The sequence below is a fragment of the Mus caroli genome, unplaced genomic scaffold (genome assembly GCF_978045245.1).
Source record: "Mus caroli unplaced genomic scaffold, Mus_caroli_1 scaffold_11, whole genome shotgun sequence".
Classification (NCBI taxonomy): domain Eukaryota; kingdom Metazoa; phylum Chordata; class Mammalia; order Rodentia; family Muridae; genus Mus; species Mus caroli.
This window is the reverse complement of record NW_028227266.1, coordinates 63,725,332-63,747,134: the sequence shown is the minus strand read 5'-3', so window position 1 is coordinate 63,747,134 and position 21,803 is coordinate 63,725,332. Positions and strand designations below refer to the sequence as shown.

At 49.8% G+C, this 21,803-nt stretch overlaps 1 protein-coding gene across 4 annotated transcripts in view; it reads right to left on the bottom strand.

Annotated features, from left to right (window-relative positions):
- Positions 1–19,402, bottom strand: part of Igdcc4 (immunoglobulin superfamily DCC subclass member 4) — a 37,078-nt gene extending 17,676 nt beyond the window's left edge. For all 4 annotated transcript variants that reach the window (XM_029482077.2, XM_021172526.3, XM_029482078.2 and 1 more), the window contains exons 1-4: positions 19,308–19,402; positions 6,902–7,255; positions 6,095–6,236; positions 164–300 (exon numbers count right to left, since the gene is read on the bottom strand). In XM_029482077.2, coding sequence (XP_029337937.1) covers positions 164–300; positions 6,095–6,236; positions 6,902–7,255; positions 19,308–19,371 — 697 coding nt within the window. In that variant the 5' untranslated portion in view covers positions 19,372–19,402. The remainder of the gene's footprint in view (positions 1–163; positions 301–6,094; positions 6,237–6,901; positions 7,256–19,307) is intronic.
- Between the last annotated feature and the right edge of the window lie 2,401 nt (positions 19,403–21,803).

The following is a 21,803-nucleotide window of genomic DNA, read 5'->3' as shown; positions in this document are numbered from 1 at the left end:
GTAGGAAACACAGACACCCCATAAGGAACGAACCCCACCCCTGCCAGTTGGAGTCCCAAACCCTAGGTCTATCCCATGTAGAACTACTACTCAATCAGCTTTCCAAAGACCCGGGTCTAGTCCCTTTCATTCCCAGTATAGCTGTCCCTAGAAATCCCCTTACCTCTGAGGGTCACAGTGAGCAAGGCCTCCTGGCTGAATCGTTGGCGGGCTGAATTGGTGGCCACACAGCGGTAGGAGCCTGCGTCACTGTCCTGGACATCCAGGATCTGGAGGACGCCATTGGGAAGAGTGATGAGCCTGGGAAGGAGCAGAGGGAGCCTGTGAGGTGTGGGAAGGTGATGGGAGGGGGTGGGGGTGGCCCTGAGGGACAGAAATGCCAACCCAAACTTTAAGATACAACCTCACCTAACAGACTGGCAAAGACCAAATGGTTTACTAACAGCTCAGGCGGGTAGGTAAGGAAATCACGGAAGGCACATCTGTCCAGCAGGCATCACCCAGGACATGCTCTTTTCTGGACAAGCTGGTAGCATGATCCAACAGCAAGGAGCTGTTCTTCTAGCCCTGGGACTTCTGGGACTCTCTATCACAGTCAGTCAGACGCACACAGCACCTGCATGTCAGTGTTTACTGCAGCCCTGTGCAGAGGCTGGAAACTGTTGGGTGTATCCTGGCTTCACAGGTGTGGCCACCTCCTGCAATGGAACACGGCAGGTCCAGGCGCCCTCCACACTGTGTGCTTTGGTGCCGCAGGATAACACACTCAGAGCCAAATTCTTACTAGTTTGTATATGTACTGAATGTCCCCAGAAAAGGAAGTTGTTTCTGAGGAGGGGGCCTGGTAGCCTGGAAGCTGGAGGTGTGAGAAGCCTAACTTTTTATTACACATATATACCATTTTAAGAATTTGGATGTTTTAGCCGGGCATGGTGGCGCACGCCTTTGATCCCAGCACTTGGGAGGCAGAGGCAGGCGGATTTCTGAGTTTGAGGCCAGCTTGGTCTACAGGGTGAGTTCTAGGACAGCCAAGACTACACAGAGAAACCCTGTCTCGAAAAAAAAAAACAAGGGCTGGTGAGATGGCTCAGTAGGTAAGAGCACCCGACTGCTCTTCTGAAGGTCCAGAGTTCAAATCCCAGCAACCACATGGTGGCTCACAACCATCCGTAACAAGATCTGACTCCCTCTTCTGGAGTGTCTGAAGACAGCTACAGTATACTTACATATAATAAATAAATAAATCTTAAAAAACAAAAACAAAAAAACCAAAACAAGCAAACAAACAAAAAAAGAATTTGGATGTTTTAAACCTTTTTTTTTCACCCCTGGAAGATTAAAAACCAACAACAGAAACAGCGTTTGTGTATGTATGCGTTAGCGCAGGGGCCTGCAAAGTTGAGGAAAGGGCTGGCATTGCAGATGGAGCTGCAGTTACTGGCAGTTGCAAGCAGCCTGAGGTGGTGCTGGGAGCTGACTCCAGAGGAGTAGCTCACATTCCTAACTGCCAAGCTGTCATCTCCCTGCTCGCTCCACCTTTATTAACCTCTTACCTGCATTTCCTTTCCCTCTTCCTAACAAAAATTCCCTTATTCCCTCATCTCCTCTGACCCTCAAAGGAATCCCAAGAGGCAGGAGAATCACAACCTCCATTTTATGGTAACAAAATTGAAGCTCAGGGTAGGGCGTTCACCCAGGGTCTTCATGCTGGAGCAGTTACAGTCCAAAACCAGGGGCTGGGGAATATGGCTCCATTAGTAGAAGGCTTGTCTAGCATGCACCAGACCCCACTTCCATCTTCAGCACTGTGTGAACCAGTAACACTCCACGCCTGTAATGACAGCGTTAGGGAGGTGGAGGCAGGAGGATCAGAAGCTGAAGGTCATCCTGTGCCACACAGTGCGTTGAAGGCCATTGTAGATGATGTGACACTATGCTACAAGACATCTTGAGCCCAGGTCTTCTGGTCTTAGAGGCCAAGTTCAGGCCCCTGCTCATAGCTAGGTGTGGCTGTGGGGGGGATGGATGTGGTTTCCAATAGCTTCCACCCAGCAATCACATAGCAATTTAGAAGACCAGGAAGACGGGGGGGGGGGGGGCTTCTTACCAGACCTGCAGGAGAGAAGGTTGAAAAAGCAAAGAGACCTTGCTTGAGAAACTTGGGGCAGGGAGGTTGGGGGATGGTGGGCACTGAGTATGTTCAACCAATCAGGAGGTGGTGAGGCCTTCTACGGGGGTCAGCTCCAGGTAGTGAGAATCTTAAGTGTATGGACTGGGTGGAACCAGAGGGCGACAGGGCATTGGGTGCTGGGGAAGGCTCTTTGTTCCTGGAGAAGCAGGGGCTAAGGAAACCTAAGTGTGGGAGCGGTGAGATGGCCAAGGGACTGAAGAAGGGTACTGGGAGACATTCAAGGCAGGTGCTTGGGAATAGGGTGGGACCAGTCCTTCCCTTATCTGCCCAGGTGAGCCTTTGTCCCACACCCAACCTCTCACCTCAGCTCCAGATCCACTCACAGATGTGCTACAGTAGAGAGATGGGGGCGGGGAAGCAGGAGAAACATGTAGGGAGACATCTGGGCCAGTCCCCAACCTACTGCCATGAGAAATCAGATGAGAAAGACCACCTCTCACGGCCGGCCGACTCTACCTCACATGCTGCAATCTGTGGCTTTTCCTTTCCCTCCATCCTCCAGCCAGTTCGTTCCCCTGGGGGATTACCTCCACTTTCGAATCCTGGTGCCAGGAAAAGGGAGCACCAAGTGCTAAGAGCAAACCTGTTCCTTGAGCAATAGCATTTCCTTCACTTTGTGTGCAGGAATGGATCTGCCTGCACCTTCCTCGGGCACAGAGCTGTAGCTGCAGCCAGGGGCAAGGTGCTGCGCTGCCTCCCCAGGGCTGTCTAAACCTGTTCTGGTTTTGTTACAATGTGGTTTTAGAAACTCTGGCTTCTGAAAGATGTCTGAGACATATTGGTTAGTAGGGGAGAAGTTACAAAATAGTGCTTAAGAAGCAATTCTGGGGCTGGCGAGATCAACCCTTTGGTGGCTCACAACCATCTGTAATGGCCCTCTTCTGGTGTTTCTGAAGACAGCTTACAGTGTACTCATATACATTAAATAAAAAAAAACACATATGGGCACAAAAATATTTAAAACAAACAAACAAAAAAGAAGCAATTCTGGTTTGGGGAATCAGATAAATGACAGGTTGAGGTACATGAAGGCACATGGTTGGCAAAGCTTTTGTAGTGGTTGGGGTTCCCTTTGTGAGGGGGATTGTTGAGCACTCTTTGTTGAATTTTACAAAATGAAAAATGTTTTGGTTTTGAGTTAGGCTGGTCTGGAAGAGGGTTGAGGACCAGTGAGGATGGGGATGGTGGAATATGCAAAATGGTAAGGCCTGCGTTCAGTCAGGAGGGGACTTCCCTTTTCCTTCTATAATGTGCATTTTGGCTTTTTTTTGTTTTGTTTTGTTTTTGTTTTGTTTTGTTTTTTGAGACAGGGTTTCTCTGTGTAGCCCTGGCTATCCTAGAACTCACTCTATAGACCAGGTTGGCCTTGAACTCAGAAATCCACCTGCCTATGCCTCCCAAGTGCTGGGATTAAAGGCGTGTGCCACCATGCCCAGCTGCATTTTGGCATTTTAATATAAATTCTTTTTTTAGTTTCATTTATGGCTGGCTCCCATGGAAGAAAAAGTATCCCCTATTACTAGAGATGAATGTAAGTGGGGCTAGGGTGGAGTTCAGGTGGGAGAGTGCATTGTCTAGCATACACAAAACTCTGGACGTGCTGGGTCCTAAGCTCAACACCTCATGGTGTGGTAGCACTTGCCTGCAATTGTAGCACTTAGGAGGTAGAAGCAGGAGAACTAGGAGCTCAAAGCCAGCCTAGGACACATGGGACCCTGCCTTTCTGCCTTTAAATAGATAGACAGACAGACAGATGGACAGATAGACAGACAGACAGACAGATAGATGGATGGTGGATGGTGGGTGGACGAATGGACGGAAAATTAGGAACTCAAAGTCAGCCTAGGCCACATCAGACCCTGCCTTGAAATTGATAGACAGACACAGACAGACAGACGGATGGATGGATGGATGGTGGACGATCAGATGGACAGACAGATAGATGGGTAAATTATAAATACCAGGGAACTGCCTTAGTGTTTAACCTTTGTCATTTGTTACAAAAATATGTGCCTTTCCCCTGGCAGAGTGTATTTGAGCTGCAAATGCTCTCAGCCAACTCTAAGGAATGCGATCTCTTGTGACCACTGAGCTGAGTTTATCACTAGAATATTTGTATATCTGGGAACATGCAAAAATACATACCTTGGCCATAATCTAGTTGCTGCTTTAGACATTTCTTTATTCCCTGACACAATGTGCTGGGACATGTGAGCCTGGTCTATTTATAGGCCAGGATCAATTTTCAGAGGACTTGGTGGCAAGCACTTCTGGGGCCTGGAAGCTGGCAGCCCCACCTTATGGGTGAGGTCTGTGGCTCCATGAGATGATGCCTGAATTAGATGCGGGGAAGGGAAGTCTGATTCCCACTGTTTTGAGGAGGCCAGCCTAGTCTACACAGTGAGGTCTAGACAAGCCCGGTGTTCACAGGGAGACCCTGTTCAAAACAAAGCAGAAACCTAACAATGAGAGAAAAACAAAACCACAATAATAAAAGGGGCCAGGGATGTTGGCACAGGCCTGTAATTCCAGGACTGCGGAAGCTGAGGCAGAAGGCCAGCCTGGGCTACCTAGAAAGACCCTGTGTCAGGAAACAATTGACCACCCTGTCTAAATAACAGTGGTTGGGCAATGAGATAATTTTTCCTCCTCTTTTATTTATATGAATTTTAAAAATGTCTTCGGGCTGGGGGTGTAGTTCAGTTGCTAAGAATACTTGCTTAGCATGCCTGAAGCTTTGGGTTCCATCCGCAATACCACATAAACTGATATTTCAGTACCAAGCAAAGAGGAAGCTCATGAGTTCAAGATCATCCCTGACTAATGCTGAGAGTTTGAGGCTAGCCTGAGCTACAATAAGACCTTATCTAAAACAAAACAAACAACAAACAAACATGCTACAGAGGTCACATTTGGAAAATCACAATTTAGCCGAATGTCCTTCACGTTTCATTTCGCAGATATAGGGAGACAAGAGCTGAGGGCCAAGGATGAGTGGAGACCAAACCTCACTCTGTCAACAAGGATGCTATCTGTTGACTTTACCTGATCAAAGGTGTTCTGTGACTTTTCTACACCTTCCAATCCCACCACTGGGTCAAAAGTCAGCAATGATGAGGCAGCCCAACAGTCAAGACGGAGTTGGATGTACTTGGGAGTGATGTGCAAGCCAATGTTTCTAAGTGTGTGTCGGGGTGGGGAATCCCATTTCCATGCAGCAGAGGGTTGCAGAATGCCTGGGAGAGACCTTTGGAGCCGCATTCCCCAAAGATGTGTAAGGATCCATGGGGTGAGGACCAAGACGTGAGCCTCTGGGTTCTGGTCTGCTGTGTGTGTATCAGGAGGCCATAGCAGGGGCCAAATCCCGGTTGTCCTCTGTTTGGCATTCAACCTAGAACCTTCCCCAGGATTGTTCCACCAAGCTACTGTCTTTATAAAAAGAGAAGTGAATGGAGCAAGATAGACCCTGTAGCCTGCTGATCAGAGATGCCTGTGCCTGACAGGGTAGAGCAGAGATAGGAAGAGAAGTAGGAGTCCATGGAGAAACTCCAGAGGAACCTTGGAAAGAGCAGAGCAGAAGCCAGTCTTCTGCCCGTGGCCCCTGGTGTGGTCTTGAATAGATCATAGCTGCTGTCTGGCTCTTAGAGCCCTTGATAAAACAAGTGTGGACCAGAAGTGCTTGGCAGAGCTCTAGACTGTCCCCTAGTTCTATGCACCTTAGCCTGGTGGGTAGCTTCTTTTCCAGAGAGGAAACCTTCTCACTGGGCCAGGAGTTGGGCTAGTGGTTGGCTTTTGGGTGAGTTTAGGCAAATGGAGCACCTTGGCTGTAAGAATCCCAGTTCTAGGCATGTCCCAGAACCCTATGTCCTGCACATTGGGGCAGACTCCCTGAGGGTCACTCACCGGGGCTCCTCAGGCACGGTCACCTGGTCCTTTTCCCAAGTAATGATGGGGGCTGGCAGGCCCTTGGTGTGGCATTCAAAGCGTGCTGTCCCATTTTCCTCCACGGTCTGGGACTCAGGGTGCAGAGAGAAGTCTTCGAGTGCTGGGGATGAGCACGGTGAAGAGAGAGAGAGAGAGAGAGAGAGAGAGAGAAAGAGAGAGAGAGAGAGAGAGAGAGAGAGAGAGAGAGAGAGAGAGAGAGATCGCTGTCAGCACAGTGGCACAGAACACAGAGTCATGGACACACAGCTGAGCAAACCCACAATGAGGGAGAGCAGAGTGGTGGACAAGGGCTAAGAAAGGATTGCTGGTCAGATGGTACTGGCAGTGTGTAATCCGAAGCATGCTGTACCCATGTCCAACATTACCATCACAGTATTTCCTGATACCTCTAGAGAGCCCTAAGGAGCCAGTGCCAGGATAGGTCATGGTTATATCCCTGCACACTGTGGTGTGTGGGTAGGAAACAGGAAGAGAAACCATCGGGCTCCTGATCTCTTCCTGGCAGACAAGCCAGTCCTATGCACTAGAACTCAAAGGGTGAGAAAGGAGGGTGATGGAGTGAAGACCTGGCTGATGGAGCACCGAGCAGCAAGAGTAGCTAACAGCAAGAGGGGACCCAGTGAGTGGGACAGGACAGGAGGCAGGGACCCTGGCTGGGCTCCCGGTTCCGATGCAGGTAACTAACTTTAGATCCTTCTCCCTGTCCCCCCTTCTGTCCCCTCTGTCCCCCAAATCCCCACCCTCACCCCAGATGCAAGCACTTACTGGCAAGCTTGACCACAGCAACCTGGCTGGCCACCACTCCCAGCGGGCTGTGGGCCAGACAGGAATAGCTGCCCTCAGTGACCTTCCAGATCCTAAGAGCTTCCTCATCATCGCTGTCTTCTCGATCTAGGGGTGAGGACAGCCACAGGGAGCCATTGGGTAGCAGGTGCAGGTTCTCATGCTCTAGTACAGTGTCTCCATCCTTGCTCCATGTCACCCTAGTCGGAGGCCCAGCAACTGTAGCCCCCAAAGTGCAGTCCAGCACCACAGCCTGCTCAGGGCCCAGGATCACTTGCAGGGGTCCCTCATCACAGCTCAGCTTGACAGTTGTCTCCTGGGGCAATGGCAGCTCCCCTGTGAGAAGGAAGAGACACCAGGGCTGTGGTGTGTGGCCTCCTTGTCCCTGGTGCCACCACCCAGTGTCAATCACTTAAGGAAAGACCCTGTGACCATCTGCATCCATTTTCTTTGCCAACAGCCCCTTACTTCTCAAGGCCCATCTCCCCATGGTTTAACTTCTTTGCCCACGAAAGACCCAACTCACAGCAGCCCTATTACAACAGCCAGAAGGTAGACTTGACCCAAATGTTTGCTCTTCGCCTGATAAGTGACTAATATTTTACTCAGTCAGCAGAAGGGATGAAACATTCCGCATGCTAGTGCATAGAAAAACCCTGGAAACTTCATGCCAAGTGAAAGCCACCAGCCACCAGCCACCACACACTTTGGGACCTCATTTCTATGGAATGTCCATAAGGCAGAAAGTAGAGTAATGGTTGCCAGGAGTCTTGAGCAGAGAGAAATGGGGAATGACTGCTAAGGAGTATGACATTTCTTTTTGATGGAAAGGTTCTAGAATTAGACAGTAGCCAAGGCAACATAACCTTATTAGTAGATTCAAAACCACAGGGTGGGGCTGGTGAGATGGCTCAGTGGGTAAGAGCACCCGACTGCTCTTCCGAAGGTCCGGAGTTCAAATCCCAGCAACATGGTGGCTCACAACCATCCGTAACAAGATCTGGCGCCCTCTTCTGGAGTGTCTGAAGACAGCTACAGTGTACTTACACATAATAAATAAATAAATCTTTAAAAAAAAAAAAGCTGTGAAGCATAAAATTAAAAAAAAAAAAAACCACAGGGTGGAGTGGATGGTGGTGGGGGTGGGGGCTATATAGCTCAGGTGGTAGAGCATTTGCATAGCATGCCGAAGGCCTGAGTTTGGCCCCTAGCATTTCATAAACTGAGTGGGGTAGTGCACACCTGTAATCCCAACACTACAGAGAAGGAGGCAGGATGATCAATAGTTCAGGGTCTTCCTCATTCCTCAGCTATGTAGAAATTGGAAGCCAGTCTGGACTACATGAAAGTCTGTCTCAAAAAAAAAATTTTTTTTAACCTATATACGTGGTAAATTCTATATAAATTGTGAGTTGTTTCTTGGTTTTAAAAATACAGAGAAGTTCTTTCCATTTAGGACTGTCATGAATGGTCGCTGGGTGATGTGTACGTGGTGTAGCATTGCCTGACACTGTGTGGTGGCTTGGTGGTTTTAGTCCTCCAGGAATCCAATGTCTCATCCCACCACTGTTGCTCATACCTCAAGCTTGAAAAATGTTGTAGCTGGAAAACTCTGAGAAATGTGCTATGTGTGTAAGGCATGAGTGTATGCATGTGTGTGTGTGTGTGTGTACACACATGCTGCCCATAGACCCTAACACTGCCCCTGCCATGAAAGGAAGAGAAGGAGGATTAGAATAGAGCATACACTATCCCGTCTCAGGGCAATAATCACAAAGGGAAATATTTCTTATCATAATCAATGCTTCAACGGGGCCTGCTCATTGTCACGGGGCAATAGCTTCCCATGGGAATGCTTTGTCACAGTTGTCCTGCTCCCTCTCTGTCCCATAAGAACTCAGTCACCCAAGCCAAGGTCTCCAGCAAGGCTGGAGGGACAAAGCAGGAAAGCTTGGCAGTTGGGAAGATGTCCGGCCTTGAACCGGGCTCTTCTTCTGGGTCTCAGTTTACCCACTGATACAAAGATATCCGTTCCAGAACAAACACAGTACCATGCCACGAACATCCCAGTGTTCCAACTACGGTCCCCTATACACATGCTCCTCTGTCTGCTACACTGGTCAACACCTCGACCCCTCTGTGTGTCCATGTTTCCTTCCTACAGCATTCAAAGCAGAATAAGACAGCCCAGGGACTGGAGAGATGGTTCAGGGGTTAAGAGTACTAGCTGTGTTGGGCGTGGTGGCGCACACCTTTAATCCCAGCACTGGGGAGGCAGAGGCAGGCGGATTTCTGAGTTCAAGGCCAGCCTGGTCTACAAAGTGAGCTCCAGGACAGCAAGGGCTATACAGAGAAACCCTGTCTCAAAAAACCAAAAAAAAAAAAAAAAAAAGAGTACTAGCTGTTTGTTCAGAGGACTGGGATTTCAGGCTCAGCACCCCATCAGCTCACAACCATCCACAACTCCAGTTCCATGGGACTCTGATCCTCTCTGATGGCCTCTGCAGGCAGCAGGCACACACATGGTACACAGAGGCATACCTGCAGGCAAAATACATATACACATAAAATTAATAATAATAATAATAATAAAGGGGGCTGGTGAGATGGCTCAGCAGGTCAGAGCACCCGACTGCTCTTCCAAAGGTCCTTAGTTCAAATCCCAGCAACCACATGGTGGCTCACAACCATCCGTAACAAGATCTGACTCCCTCTTCTGGTGTGTCTGAAGACAGCTACAGTGTACTTACATATAATAAATAAATAAATAAATAAATAAATAAATAAACAAAAAAATAATAATAATAAAGTCCTAACTGGCTGAGGGGAGGGAACCTGGGAAGAAATGTGAAGGATAAAGGGTCAGAAAGAACCTGACCAGATCACCACCCTTCCACTCCTTCAGCAGAGCTCTGCTGGACAGTTCTGGCTCATGGCTGTCCTGAGAGATACACAGGGCTAGGGAAGAAGGCAGTCCCCTCCCAGTCAAGGTTCCAGGGGCTGGAGACATGGCCCAGGTGGAAAGTGTTTTCCACACGACTGTGCAGATCTGACTTTGGATTCCCACACTAACAGCTGTAATCACAGATCTGGGAAGGTGGAGACAGGAGAGTCCCTGGAGCCAGTCGGAAAGTTAATCTCTGAGTTCAGTAAGAGACCCTGTTTCTGAAATTAAGGTGAGGACTGGATAAATGGCTCAGCCATTAAGGAAGGGTATTTGCTACTCTTGGGGAGTACTAGGGTTCAATTCCTAGCATCCGCATGGAAGTTCACAGTCATGTGTAGCTCCAGTTCTGAGGGATCTGAGGCCCAGGCACCTATCCACAAGCAAAACACTCATACACATCAAATAAAAATAAATAAATCTAAAATAATTTTCCTTTACTTAATATATTTATTAAAATGTAATTTATTATAATTATTACAATCTAACTTATTATATTATTACTGTGAAGTTGCTTTTGTGGTGGTTTCTGTCTGTACAAGTGATGTCAGGGTAGGACAGCAAATGCGCAGTCGTTATGGCTAGCAGACAGACTAGACTCTGAGTGAATAAAGCCATCACTTTGCTCCAGTGCTTTAGCTGCTGAGACAGCTCGAGGCCACTTCCTCCTCCTCAAAGTCTCCCTCCTCCTCAGCTGTAGTGAACCAGGTGTATACAGGACACCAGGTGTTTCGTGTTGCTGGTAGCCTCAGGAAACTCCATCTCATCCATGCCCTCACCTTAAAAAAAGAACGATGATCTCTGACCTCCTCATAAACACCTATTCATTTGCATGGACGGACACACACAGATCAGGGTCCCAGTCTTGCCACTTCACCTGCCAGCTGTGACAGCCAGGTGTCCTCTCTGGTACACGGCTTCCACATATTTAAAATGAAGATGCTACTGAGCCTGTCAGGGGTTCAGGCCAGACCCTCAAGAACATCACTCAAGAAGTAGAGAAACTCCATCTTTTTTTTTTTGGTTCGGTACTGGGAACAGAACCACAGTTTTTGTGCAGGTCAGGCGAAAGCTCACTACACAACTATGCCCAAAGCCCCATTCTGTAAGACCCTGGGCATACGGTAAGGAGCTACACAAACGCTCTTTGCTGCCCTTAGCATTCAGTCCTTTCTCTTCTAAAGCCCCAGATTCCATGATTCAAATTCAGAGTTGTGGAAGGCAAGCCTGGGCTCCCAGCCCAGCAGCTTCAAATGCTCCGGTCCAGAGGCAGAACTGGAGGCTTGGATTTCAGGGGAGAAAAGCCCCACAGAACACGAATCTTCGATTCCTCTGGCAGCCTCCCCACCCCCTAAAGCATGTCCGGGGCTTGAAAAATCCCCTGCCGTGCAGAACAAACAATGTGAACAGTTGGGGCCCGAGCAGCTGCTGGGTATGTCAGCAGCCTGGGCTCTGGCGGGCAGGACAGCCGCCAGAGGGGCTGGTGGCTGGCAGCGGGGCCCCAGGAGCTCCAGTTCCCTTCCTGAATATTCATGGATCAGCAGATGTCTAACTTCACCACCTCAGAGGAGCCCAACAAGGCGGAATCTGGGAAAGCTACAGGGACGAAGATGCAGAAAGAAAGAACAGGGATCCGCCTCAGAGAGAAGGAGGTCTGCGCCCTGAGCCCTAGCATGCCACTCATTTCAGTAGCAACTTCTCGGAAGTTCAAGGTCCATTCTACCGATGAGGAAGCTAGGGACAGGAGAGAGCGGTGGTGTGGGGGGAATCTGACTTTCAGGGGCTGAACCCGCAACTGGGGGATGAAGAAAGGGGGTGCAGTTGCTCCTGAAAAAGAGGTTTTCAGGAAACTTTGCCCAGACACCAGCGGCAGAAGTCTCTCTTCAGGAGACTTCTCCGCCTTCCTCCAGGGAAGATTTTCAAACGCCATCTGGAAGTCTCCTAAGAATTTTTCCTCTCACCTAGAGGTGAACCGAACTTTGTGCCTCTCCACCATCATTGGTTCCCGTCGCCAGGATTTTAGGTCCAGTCCTTTCTTGCACCATCTTGGATTAGCTCATCCCACACACCCCTCTGTCTCAGTTTCTCCAACCTTAAACAAGGAGATTCAAACTCAAATATTTCCATCGAACTTCTTTGGGGGCTAGGGATGTAGTTCAGGCTAGCAGGCCCTGGGGTTGATCCTCTAGCTCTGGATAATTAGTGCTTAGCAGTACACACCCGAAAAAGAAAATATCAGCACTAGGGAGGTGGAGGCAGGAGGGCCAGAAGTTCAAGTGCTCAGTGGTTAAGAGCGCGTGCCTGGCATGTTTGAGGCCCTAAGTTCAATTCCCAGCATCACACACACAAAGTTCCAGGTCATCCTCCTCAATATAGGGATTCAAGTATAGACTACATGAAACCTTGTTTCAAGAAAACCAAACCAGGGGCTGAGTTCAATTCCTAGCACCCACATGGTGGTTCACAACTCTCTATAACAGGATCTGATGCCCTCTTCTATCATGCAGGAATACATGCAAATGGAGTGTGTGTGTGTGCTCGTGCAAACACACACACACACAGAGAAAACCAAACTAAATTCTTCCATTAACAGACAGCCTGAAATGCTATTTAATTAAAAAAAAAAAAACACAAACATTTATTGTTATGTGTTTTGCCTGAATATATATATGTACGTGCACCATATGCACTCATGATGCCTGTGGAGGTCAAAAGAAGGCTTCAGATCCCCTGGGTCTCAAACTTCCATGCTGGGAACCAAACTGGGGTCCTCTGCAAGAACAACACATGCTCTTAATCACTGAGCTGTCTCCCTAACCTCTACCTTTATTTTTAAACTTCCTTGTACTCTGCAATGTTTAAATAGCAATGTTTACTTTAACATGGTATGATCTCTCCACTGCCAAGTCCATAATAGTGATATCTGAAAGAGAGTAGACCTTTCTTGTCCAAGGCCTCTTGCTCCCCCAATCCACTGCATGGCTGACTTCCAAAGTCCTTTGCGCAAGCATTTATTTCCATTCTTCCTTAGACTGATATGAAGGGAGCACGCAGCAGGTACCAGGAGACCTGCTGATCACCAGTCTTTTCCCTACAGGACAGGGGCTTCCCTCAATTCTCCTCCTCCTCCTCCTCTTTCTTTTTTTCATGAAAGTCTATCAGAGATGCAGAAGTTCTGTTTTGGGGATCTCCCAGCCATTTCTCAATCTTTTCTTTTTTATCTTTTCTTTCCTTTCCTTTTCTTTTTTTTTTTCTTTTCTTTTCGAGACAAGGTCTTTCTACATAGCCCAGTCTATCTTAGAACTCAATCTGAAAGTCTAGCCTTGAACTCACAGAGAGTCCACCTACTTCTGCCCTGAGTACTGAGATTAAAGGCTTCTGCCACTGTGCTTGGCCCCCAATCTTAGTTTTCAAACAGGTATTTTCTTTCTTTGTTTTTTTTTTTTTCTTTCTGAGACACGGCCTCACTATACAGCTCAGGCTGTTTGTTCTTGATCAACCTGCCTCTGCTTCTTTTACAGATTGTGCCATCACGGGCTATGAGAAACCCTTTTGCTCACTTAAGAGGATAAATTAGATTTTATGACACCTATGAAAACCTAGTCATAAAGGCAATTTGCTAGAGAGTTCCAGGGTCTCATTGGAGCTATTTGGTGAAGTTATCAGGAACCTGAGTTCGGTTCCATTTTCAAAGGAATGTTCAGGAAGGACAGGACGTGTAGGTGGGGGAGGGGAGCAAGGCCAAGGACTTGCCACAAATGGCAGAGATTCCCTCACCCTCTACACAGATTTATGGATTGTTCTCAGTGAAGGGCGATCCTTCCTGACACCATAGGCCACTCTTCCTTCTCAAGAGGCACAAGTCAATTTCTTCTAGAATCTTGGCCACCTTCCTTACCACACACTACGTCCCTCCCTCCAACAGCTGGAAGGATAGTCCGGATGGCTGCCAAGGACACAAGGAGGGCCTCAACCCTCCCTCTATCTACAATCCTGAGAAGGAGGCTCAGTGTCCTCTAGGGTGACGCAAAGCCACATACAATGTGGCTTGCTTCCATCTGGGCCCCCTGATATCCTTGCCCACCTACCCATCCCTAACAAGTCACTGAAAGTCTCTTGTGGGCTCCCTTGCTACTTCTTAGAAAGGCTTTGAACCAGTCTGATTTAGATACTTGTCCGTCCTCTTCCTGCCCCGGGGAAACTGGACGCTGGATTGCTGCAGTGACTAATCTAGACTGTTTTTTGAGACAAGGTCCCATGTAACCCAGGCTAGTCTTGAACTCTATGTGCAGCTGAGAATGACCTTGAACTTCTGATTCTCTTGCTTCTAAGTCCCAAGTACTAGGATTACTGGCTAGGCCATAGGGCCACTTGCATGCTGGGCAAAGCACTCTACCAAGTGAGCTATAACCCTGGCCCTGTTTTTTGGTCTGTCTTTAATAATCTCTTAGGATTATATCCTAGTTGACCTTTAGGCTTTGGCATCTAAAACACCAAGTTGTGTAGAATAAGATATCCAACACAAATTCCTCAAATGGCCGTGTAGACATGCAGACCCTCTCAAATAATATCATAGAATCCCTTATGCCTTTCCAAGCCTCTGCTTTGTTATCTGTAAAAATATAGTAAGTCTCTTCAGGGCTAAGAATGATCTGAATAATACAGGAAGAAATTGCATGGCATACTATGTAGCTTCTACTAGACACCTAATAAAATGCTGTAATAACACTGAAACTGGGAACTCAGGATATTCTCAATTGGTAGTATGTTTATTTAGTATATGTGAAACCCTGGGATGGTTCCCAGCACTACATAAACTGTGTGGTGGGAAATCCTGTGATCCCAACACTTAGAGGGTAGAGGCAGAAGAATCAAAGGTCAAGGTTATATAGTGAGTTCAAGGCTAGCCTGGGCTACATTGGACCTGTTTGGAACAGGCAAACAAAAAGCACATGGAAGCAGAAGAGTAGATTCATTCTGAACCTTAGTCTGCACATCCTAAGGGTGGGGAGCCTGTGGCCTCTGCTATACAGTTCATATGTTTAAAATCATCTTTCTTCAGAGCCCACCTGTGTCTCAGATATCCTAGCGCTCTGTCCTTAACACTACATACAAGGTTACGATAAAGTAATACGTTTCTTACCGTATGTTGGAGAATACCGATTTGCACTCCAGGGGAAAGCTCAATGTAGCCCAGGTTAGCCTTGAACTCACTATATAACCTTGACCTTTGATTCTTCTGCCTCTACCCTCTAAGTGTTGGGATCACAGGATTTCCCACCACACAGTTTATGTAGTGCTGGGAACCATCCCAGGGTTTCACATATACTAAATAAGCATACTACCAATTAGCCTCCTTGATCCCAATGTCCCCAGTGTCCCTCCATATCCACAGGCTGGAGTTCTTGCCAGGATACAGGAGGAACTACAGCTGGCCTGGCTCCGAAGGGAGCATGCTGGGCTTCAGGGCTTCCTTTCTGGTTCCCCTTACTCAACCCTCACTTTCTTTCCCTGATCAAGCTAGGATCTTCTCCACAGATTCTTCCCCCGGTGCTCCTGGGAGCCCCAGACACGCCTGGCAGTGACATCTGTTCTGCATCTGGTTGCTGTACCTCAGAGCCTTTGGAGCAAGTAGGAGGTAGGTGAAAAAGGATTCCATATCCTTGGACCAACCAGAGAGAAGACTCCGACCTAAAGCTGCTAACTTCTCTTATGGAAGGCAGAAGTACAGAGACAAGGAACTTGGTATGTGTGCACCAAATTCCTGGGAAGAGTGGCTGGTCTGCCTTACAAAGAAGAGTCAGGCGACTGGTCTAGCTCCAGATCAGTTCCTATTTGCATAACTCTAGGCAGTTGCTCAGGTTTCTCATCTGTAAAATGGACTCATAGCAAATTTCGTTCTCTTTTTTTGAAGTGGGTTAGTTAGGTTATTATATAGTTTAGACTGGCACTGAACTCATAGCAATCCTCCTGCCTCAGTCTTTCAAGTACTGGGGTTACAAATAGGCATCATGATGCCTAGCTTCCGATGTTTCTTTGAGTGCTGACATTATATGATGAGATTCTTTAGCTTGAAGAAGGTATCTTTAGGAAAAAATTTATCTATAAATATAGGGTTAATGAGGTCATGAAAATACACACAAGCTCACAGGTAAATTACAGCAGAGTCACTATTAAAGCCGAGTGATGGTGGCACACTTTCAGCACTCAGGAGGCAGAGGCAGGTGGGTCTTTGAGTTCCAGGACAGTCTGGTCTACAGAATGAGTTCCGGGACAGCCAGGACTACACAGAGAAACCTTGTTTTCAACCCCTCCCCCCCCAAAAAAAAGAGTCACTATTAAAAGAAGAGTCAAGAGTTGGAGAGATGGCTTTTTCAGAGGACCAGAGTTCAATTTTTGAAACCCACCCACATAGCCATTTGCAGCTGCTTATAACTCCAGTTCTAGGGGAATCTGACACCTTCACCCTGATAAACATGTAGGCAAAACACCAATCAATGTACATGCTCTCTCTCTCTCTCTCTCTATCTATCTATCTATTAACATATAGCATTTTTAAAAAAGGTTCTAGTGTTGGCTCCGGTGGCAAATCTCTAAGATGGCCCTGAGTGTCAAGGCTGAGATGGTAGAGAGGGGCTTCATAGGTGAGGAAGAGTTTCCTGTGTTCTCAGAGCCCCAAATTCTAAGGGAAAGGGGGAGTCCCACTTCTTCTTATAGTGAAAGAGCTCAGTTTCCTACCATTGACCTCAGATGGAGGTCTCACTCCTATGAGCTCACAGCACCAATCTTTGACCTAAGGGCAATGTCGGGGGACCAGCCAACCACTGCCATTGTACCTATCCCTGGTACTGCCCTTCATTCTGCTCATGTTGGCTTTGCTGGGAAGATTGTTATGCTTGACTCTCCTCACTCCTTATAAACCCCACTATAGGGCCTGGAGGATGCCTCAGTGGTCAAAAGCACTGGCTACTCGTCATGACCACCTGGGTTCAGTTTTCTAGCACCCACATGGTGGCTCCCAACCAACTGTAACTGCAGTTCCAGTGGATCTGACACTATCAGCTGGCTTCCATAGGCACTGGGCGCACACACCTGGTGCATGGACGAACACATATAATACAATAACAAACAAAAAGTCATCAGGCTATGCTCACACCCTACTGATTCCATTTGCTCAGTATCTTTAGAATCCAGCCAATATTGCTACTATTCCACCGGCTGCCACCACTCTCTCTTGGATCGCCACCTCTCCCCAGGACAGGGGTGCTTCCTGCAGTGGGACAGGAGGGTCTCAGGCCAGAAACTTCGGTGAGACTGGCACTGCCCTTTGTGAGCTGGGCTTTCTTCCTCCTTCGCCTCCTCTCTGGATATGAGGCCCACCCCTCCCCCACCTGCCCAACTCCCACCGCCATATTCTAAACTCCAGCCAGATTTAGCTTGATGCAATGATGTGAACTAAATCATCGCCTCCCAGCGTTGGCACCCCCTGCTTGATCTGGAAGACTCCTCCCTCTGCAGGGCTGGCTTTTCCTCTCTCCATCGTTTTCTTCAGAACCTTTCCTGGTCTCCGCAGGAGCCTCTCTTCTGCAGTACCTTGCTAGTCCTGGCTCCTTGTCCTGACCCTATGACGGACAGTCTGGGTCTAGGACCTTATTCACCACGTTCTGGGCATCAGGCACATGTTAACCTATAAAGAGTGCTCAGCAAATACTGTGAAAAGAAGGGAAGACCTCCACTCTGTAGGGGTGTCTGCAGACTGCAGAGGTTTACACACTCAAAGGAGGTTAAACCAGGGTAAGAATGGTAGTAGCAGTAGCCAGTCAGGTGGCAGCCAGGGAGAATCCCAATGCCTGCTCCTCACAGTCAGAGTTCACTGGGAAGAAGAGTCCAGTCTCCCAACACTCTACCCGGTGTCCCGGCCTGAAGCCTCAGAAGTATTTAATAAAGCGCGGGTGCGTTTGCCAGCCAGGATCCCGCGTTCCTGGAGCTTTGGGAAGAACAGGAGGGAGGGAGGAGGAGGAGGAGGAGGAGGAGGAAGAGGAGGAGGGGAAGTGCAACTATTCCTTAATCCTTTGGGCTCTGCGAAGACAGACACCTCTCTGACATTTCCCCGGCGCCGCGTTCACCTGACAACTCCGGGCCCTCCCGCTTCTGCGGCCCAGCCCCACGCACCGAGCTTCTATCGGCTTCCAGCCGGGTTCAGGGTCTCGGAGGGAAAGGGGCGTGTCTTGCGGGGCGAGCAAGGGTCCGAGCTGTTTCCAGCACTCTCCCACCCGCTGTTTTCCTGGAGATGGGCCTGGGGTTGGCCCAGCGGAGGCTCCTTCCCCCCCCCCCCCCGCCTCCCTCCCTGTCTCCCTCCCACGTGGCCTGGCCCAGTCTCTCTGGAAAGCCGCAGCAGCTGGAGAAAAATCCCCCTCCCCACCCCCACTGCCAAGTCCCTCCCCGACTCGCCCCGGACACATCCTTAACTCCCCCCTCGGCAGGGAAGGCAAGAAGTAATCGAACAAAGCGGGCAGCCCATCCCCCTCCAGGCCCTACCACCTAACCTCCTTTGGGCTGTCCCCCAAACGCACACCCCACAGAGAGTGAGAGGGCCGGGGGTGGTAAAAACAGCTTTGGCATACACACTTGGACACTTCGTCTCCCCCCGCCCCCAGCCCTTTCTTTGGTGTGGACAGTTGTGATCCTTACCCTTGACCCTACCCAACACTAGGACCTGGGCACTGGAGGGGGCCTTGCTGATCTCGTCCACGCTTCCCTGGTCCGCCCTTGGGGGTGGGGCAGGAGTGACACGCGTCCCATCCAGAGAGCGAGTGTTGGACGCGTTCGGCAAAGCAACTGGTTTCCTGCCCTTCCCCCAGCCCCCCTCCGAACCCCGGGTTTGGGTCCACAACACCTCCACATTCCCCCAACCTCCCTAGCTGGCCCCAGGGGCCACACCCATTGGGCAAAGTTGAGTGTGGTTTTTCTCACCGCCGCCCCCACCAAGAGCAAGGACACTCCCCAAAAGCCAAGGCCAAATATTAGCTCAGTCCCATCCAGTTACACACGCACCCGACACAAATGGAGGTGTAAGTGTACACTCCCTCCCCGCCCGCTCTCTCAGGCACACTCGCGACCGCGAGACGCTTGCGGGCAGGGCAGAAGCATGTCCCGCTTGCAGTCACCCGCTTGCAGCCACCCGCGCTCTGGCGATGCCACCGGGCGCCTTAGGCACGCGCTGTGGACACGTTCCCCCGCAGGACACCCCCACCCCCGCAGGACACACACACACACATGCAAACCTCACATGCACAAGGGCCACGCACAGGGGGACACCACGGTGCCAGGCTGTGCACAGCAAGGACACACACCCCCTGGGGGCAAGTCCCCGCAGCCCCTGGCGCGCAAGCATCGCGGGCGCCAGGGACGCCCACTCGCGACTGCGGCCACCCGGGCCCTTACCGCGCGCGGACAGCAGGCAGAAGGTCAGCACCAGGAGCCCGCGGCCCGTGTCCGCCCGCGCCATAGGGCCGGGCTCGGGCCGCTGCCGCCGCGTCCGGGCGCCTGGGCCGCCGCCGGGGGAGGGCGCGCCGGGCGTCAGTGGCTCCGGGAGGCGCGGCGCCGCGGGCGGGGGCGCGGCCTCCGGGGCCGGGGCCCGAGCGGGGGCCGGCGCGGGGGCCGGGGCCGCGGCCAGCTCGCCCGCCCCTCCATCGCCATCTTGGGCTAGCGGCCCACGCGGGGGCGCCCCGCCAGTGTGGCCACCCTGCACCACAGGGGACACGCGCCCGCGCGCCACCAGCCTGCTCCTGCGGCTCACTCAGTACGCGGGAGCCTCCCGCTTCCCGGGTCACCTCAGGTTCCTTTCTGTTCATCTTTTTACCTGAGCCTCTGGATCTCTGTTCACTGCCCATGCCATGACCTGACCCTCAGGGTCGTCTCCACCTCTGTTCCAGGCTCAGTTCACTGAGACCTGTCCTTTACCAACTCACAGCCTGACCTGAATCCTGTTTAGCCTCTCCACAGGCTGCACCAACAGACTCTCTGAGGACACTACAATCCCTTGTCCCCATACCTCTTCCATGCCGAGCTGAGGGATTCTCTTGGCTTCCTTCCCTCCTCCTCAGTAGCCAACCCAGTCTGTACTGTGTTCCACCTCTGTGAGGGACAATGAAGACTTGCTTACCACCATTTTACATACCTGCATCCTGGAAATATTGGGGACTCCCTAAGGACAGGAGGCTTAAAGCAGCAGGTGCAGGGCCTGCTAATGGTGTTGAGTCTCCACCTTTCCACTCTCTTTTTCAGAACTGCCTCTTTTCCAACTGAGCTAGCCAGGTTAGTTGCCTCAGTGTGTCTAAAGCTGGGGGAATCAAATGTCAGGTTGGCTTGGGGAGAGGAAAACATACTAAACGTCTATTTAAAAGGATGTGTTTGTGACTGGAGAGATGGCTCAGGGGTTAGAGTGCTTATTGCATTTGCAGAGGACCTAGATTTGGTTCCAGTACCCACCCAGGCGACTCACATCAGTCTGTAGCTCCAGCTCCAGGAGGTCTGATACCACTGGCCTCTGTGGCACCTGCGCCTACAAGCAGACACACAATTAGATACAATTTAAAATAAATAAAAATGCATCATTCATATATATATATATATATATATATATATATACCCGCATTTTGAGGCTAGAGAGGTGGTCCAGTGGCTAGAGTGCTTCCTGCCCTAACAAAGGACCTGGGCTCTGCTCCCAGCACCCATATGACAGCCATAACCATCTGTAATTCCATTTCCAATGAATCTGATGCCCTCTTCTGGGCTTTGTAGGCACTTTCCTGCACATGGTGCACATAAACTCATGCAAGTACACACATACACATAAAAATGTTTGTTTGTTTTAAAAGGAAAAATGCTACATTCTTCCTTTTCTTGTATCCATTGGCATCCCCATGATTTAGAACCATTTCCATTCCGGCTCACATGCTGCCAGTAAGTTCTGTCCCTTTTGGGGAGGAAGAGGTTCCTGTACCCTCAAACCCACTATGTAGTCAAAGATGTCCTTGAGCCTCTGATCCTCCGGCCTCTGCCTCTGGAGTACTGGGATGACAGGTGTGCACCCCCAGGCCCTGCTAATGATAGCCGGACTCTGAAACCAGGGCTCCTCACAGGTTAAGCACACACTCAGCTAGCTGATTCTCAGTCCCACTATGTCTGTACTTAGCAGATCTAAGGGACCCTGGCATGGTCCTGCTTCAGCCTCGTTTTATCCCAGGGCTATCGTTAGCATTTCATTCAATTACTCCTTCCTTGAAACCAAGTGATCTCCTGGTCCTCAGCCCTGGTCCACAGGGTTCTCATTTTTATAGGAGTGATGCTGAGCAGATACCACCAGCCTGAACCTTCTCCCCAGGCTTGCATTTCCAGCTCCTGCTCAGCAGTTTACATCCTGATCTTCCCATCCCTCCTGCCCCCTCCAGACTGCTGTCTTTCTTCCTAGAACCAACATTCTTCCTGTAGCTCAGATCCAATATTTTTGAATTATTAATTATTAATGTATATGTATGTGATTTGTGTGGGGTCAAGCCTGGAGGTCAGAGGACAACTTTGGAATGTCCCCTTGGCTTTTGTGGGTTCCAGGAACTGACCTCAGCTCAATCAGGCTTTGCACGCCCAGCACCTTTACCTGCTGAGCTGCCTCCAGGGCCTTGAGGCTCACATCAAAATCGAAATCAAATTGTACACTCACCCTTGACCCCTCTCCACCTGCTTTTCTGTCCTCACCTCTTACCTGAATTGTTATGGCGCCTCCCTGCCACCTTGCTGTTTCTGGCCTTTCCTCTTTGTGTGCCTTGGTCCAAACAGCAGCCAGTTCCATTTGCAGCTCTGTCAGGCTTCCATCTCAGAGAACAGAGCCAAAGTCCTGCCTCTTACTACACTGCTCGACTTGTTTACCCCTCCCCAGCA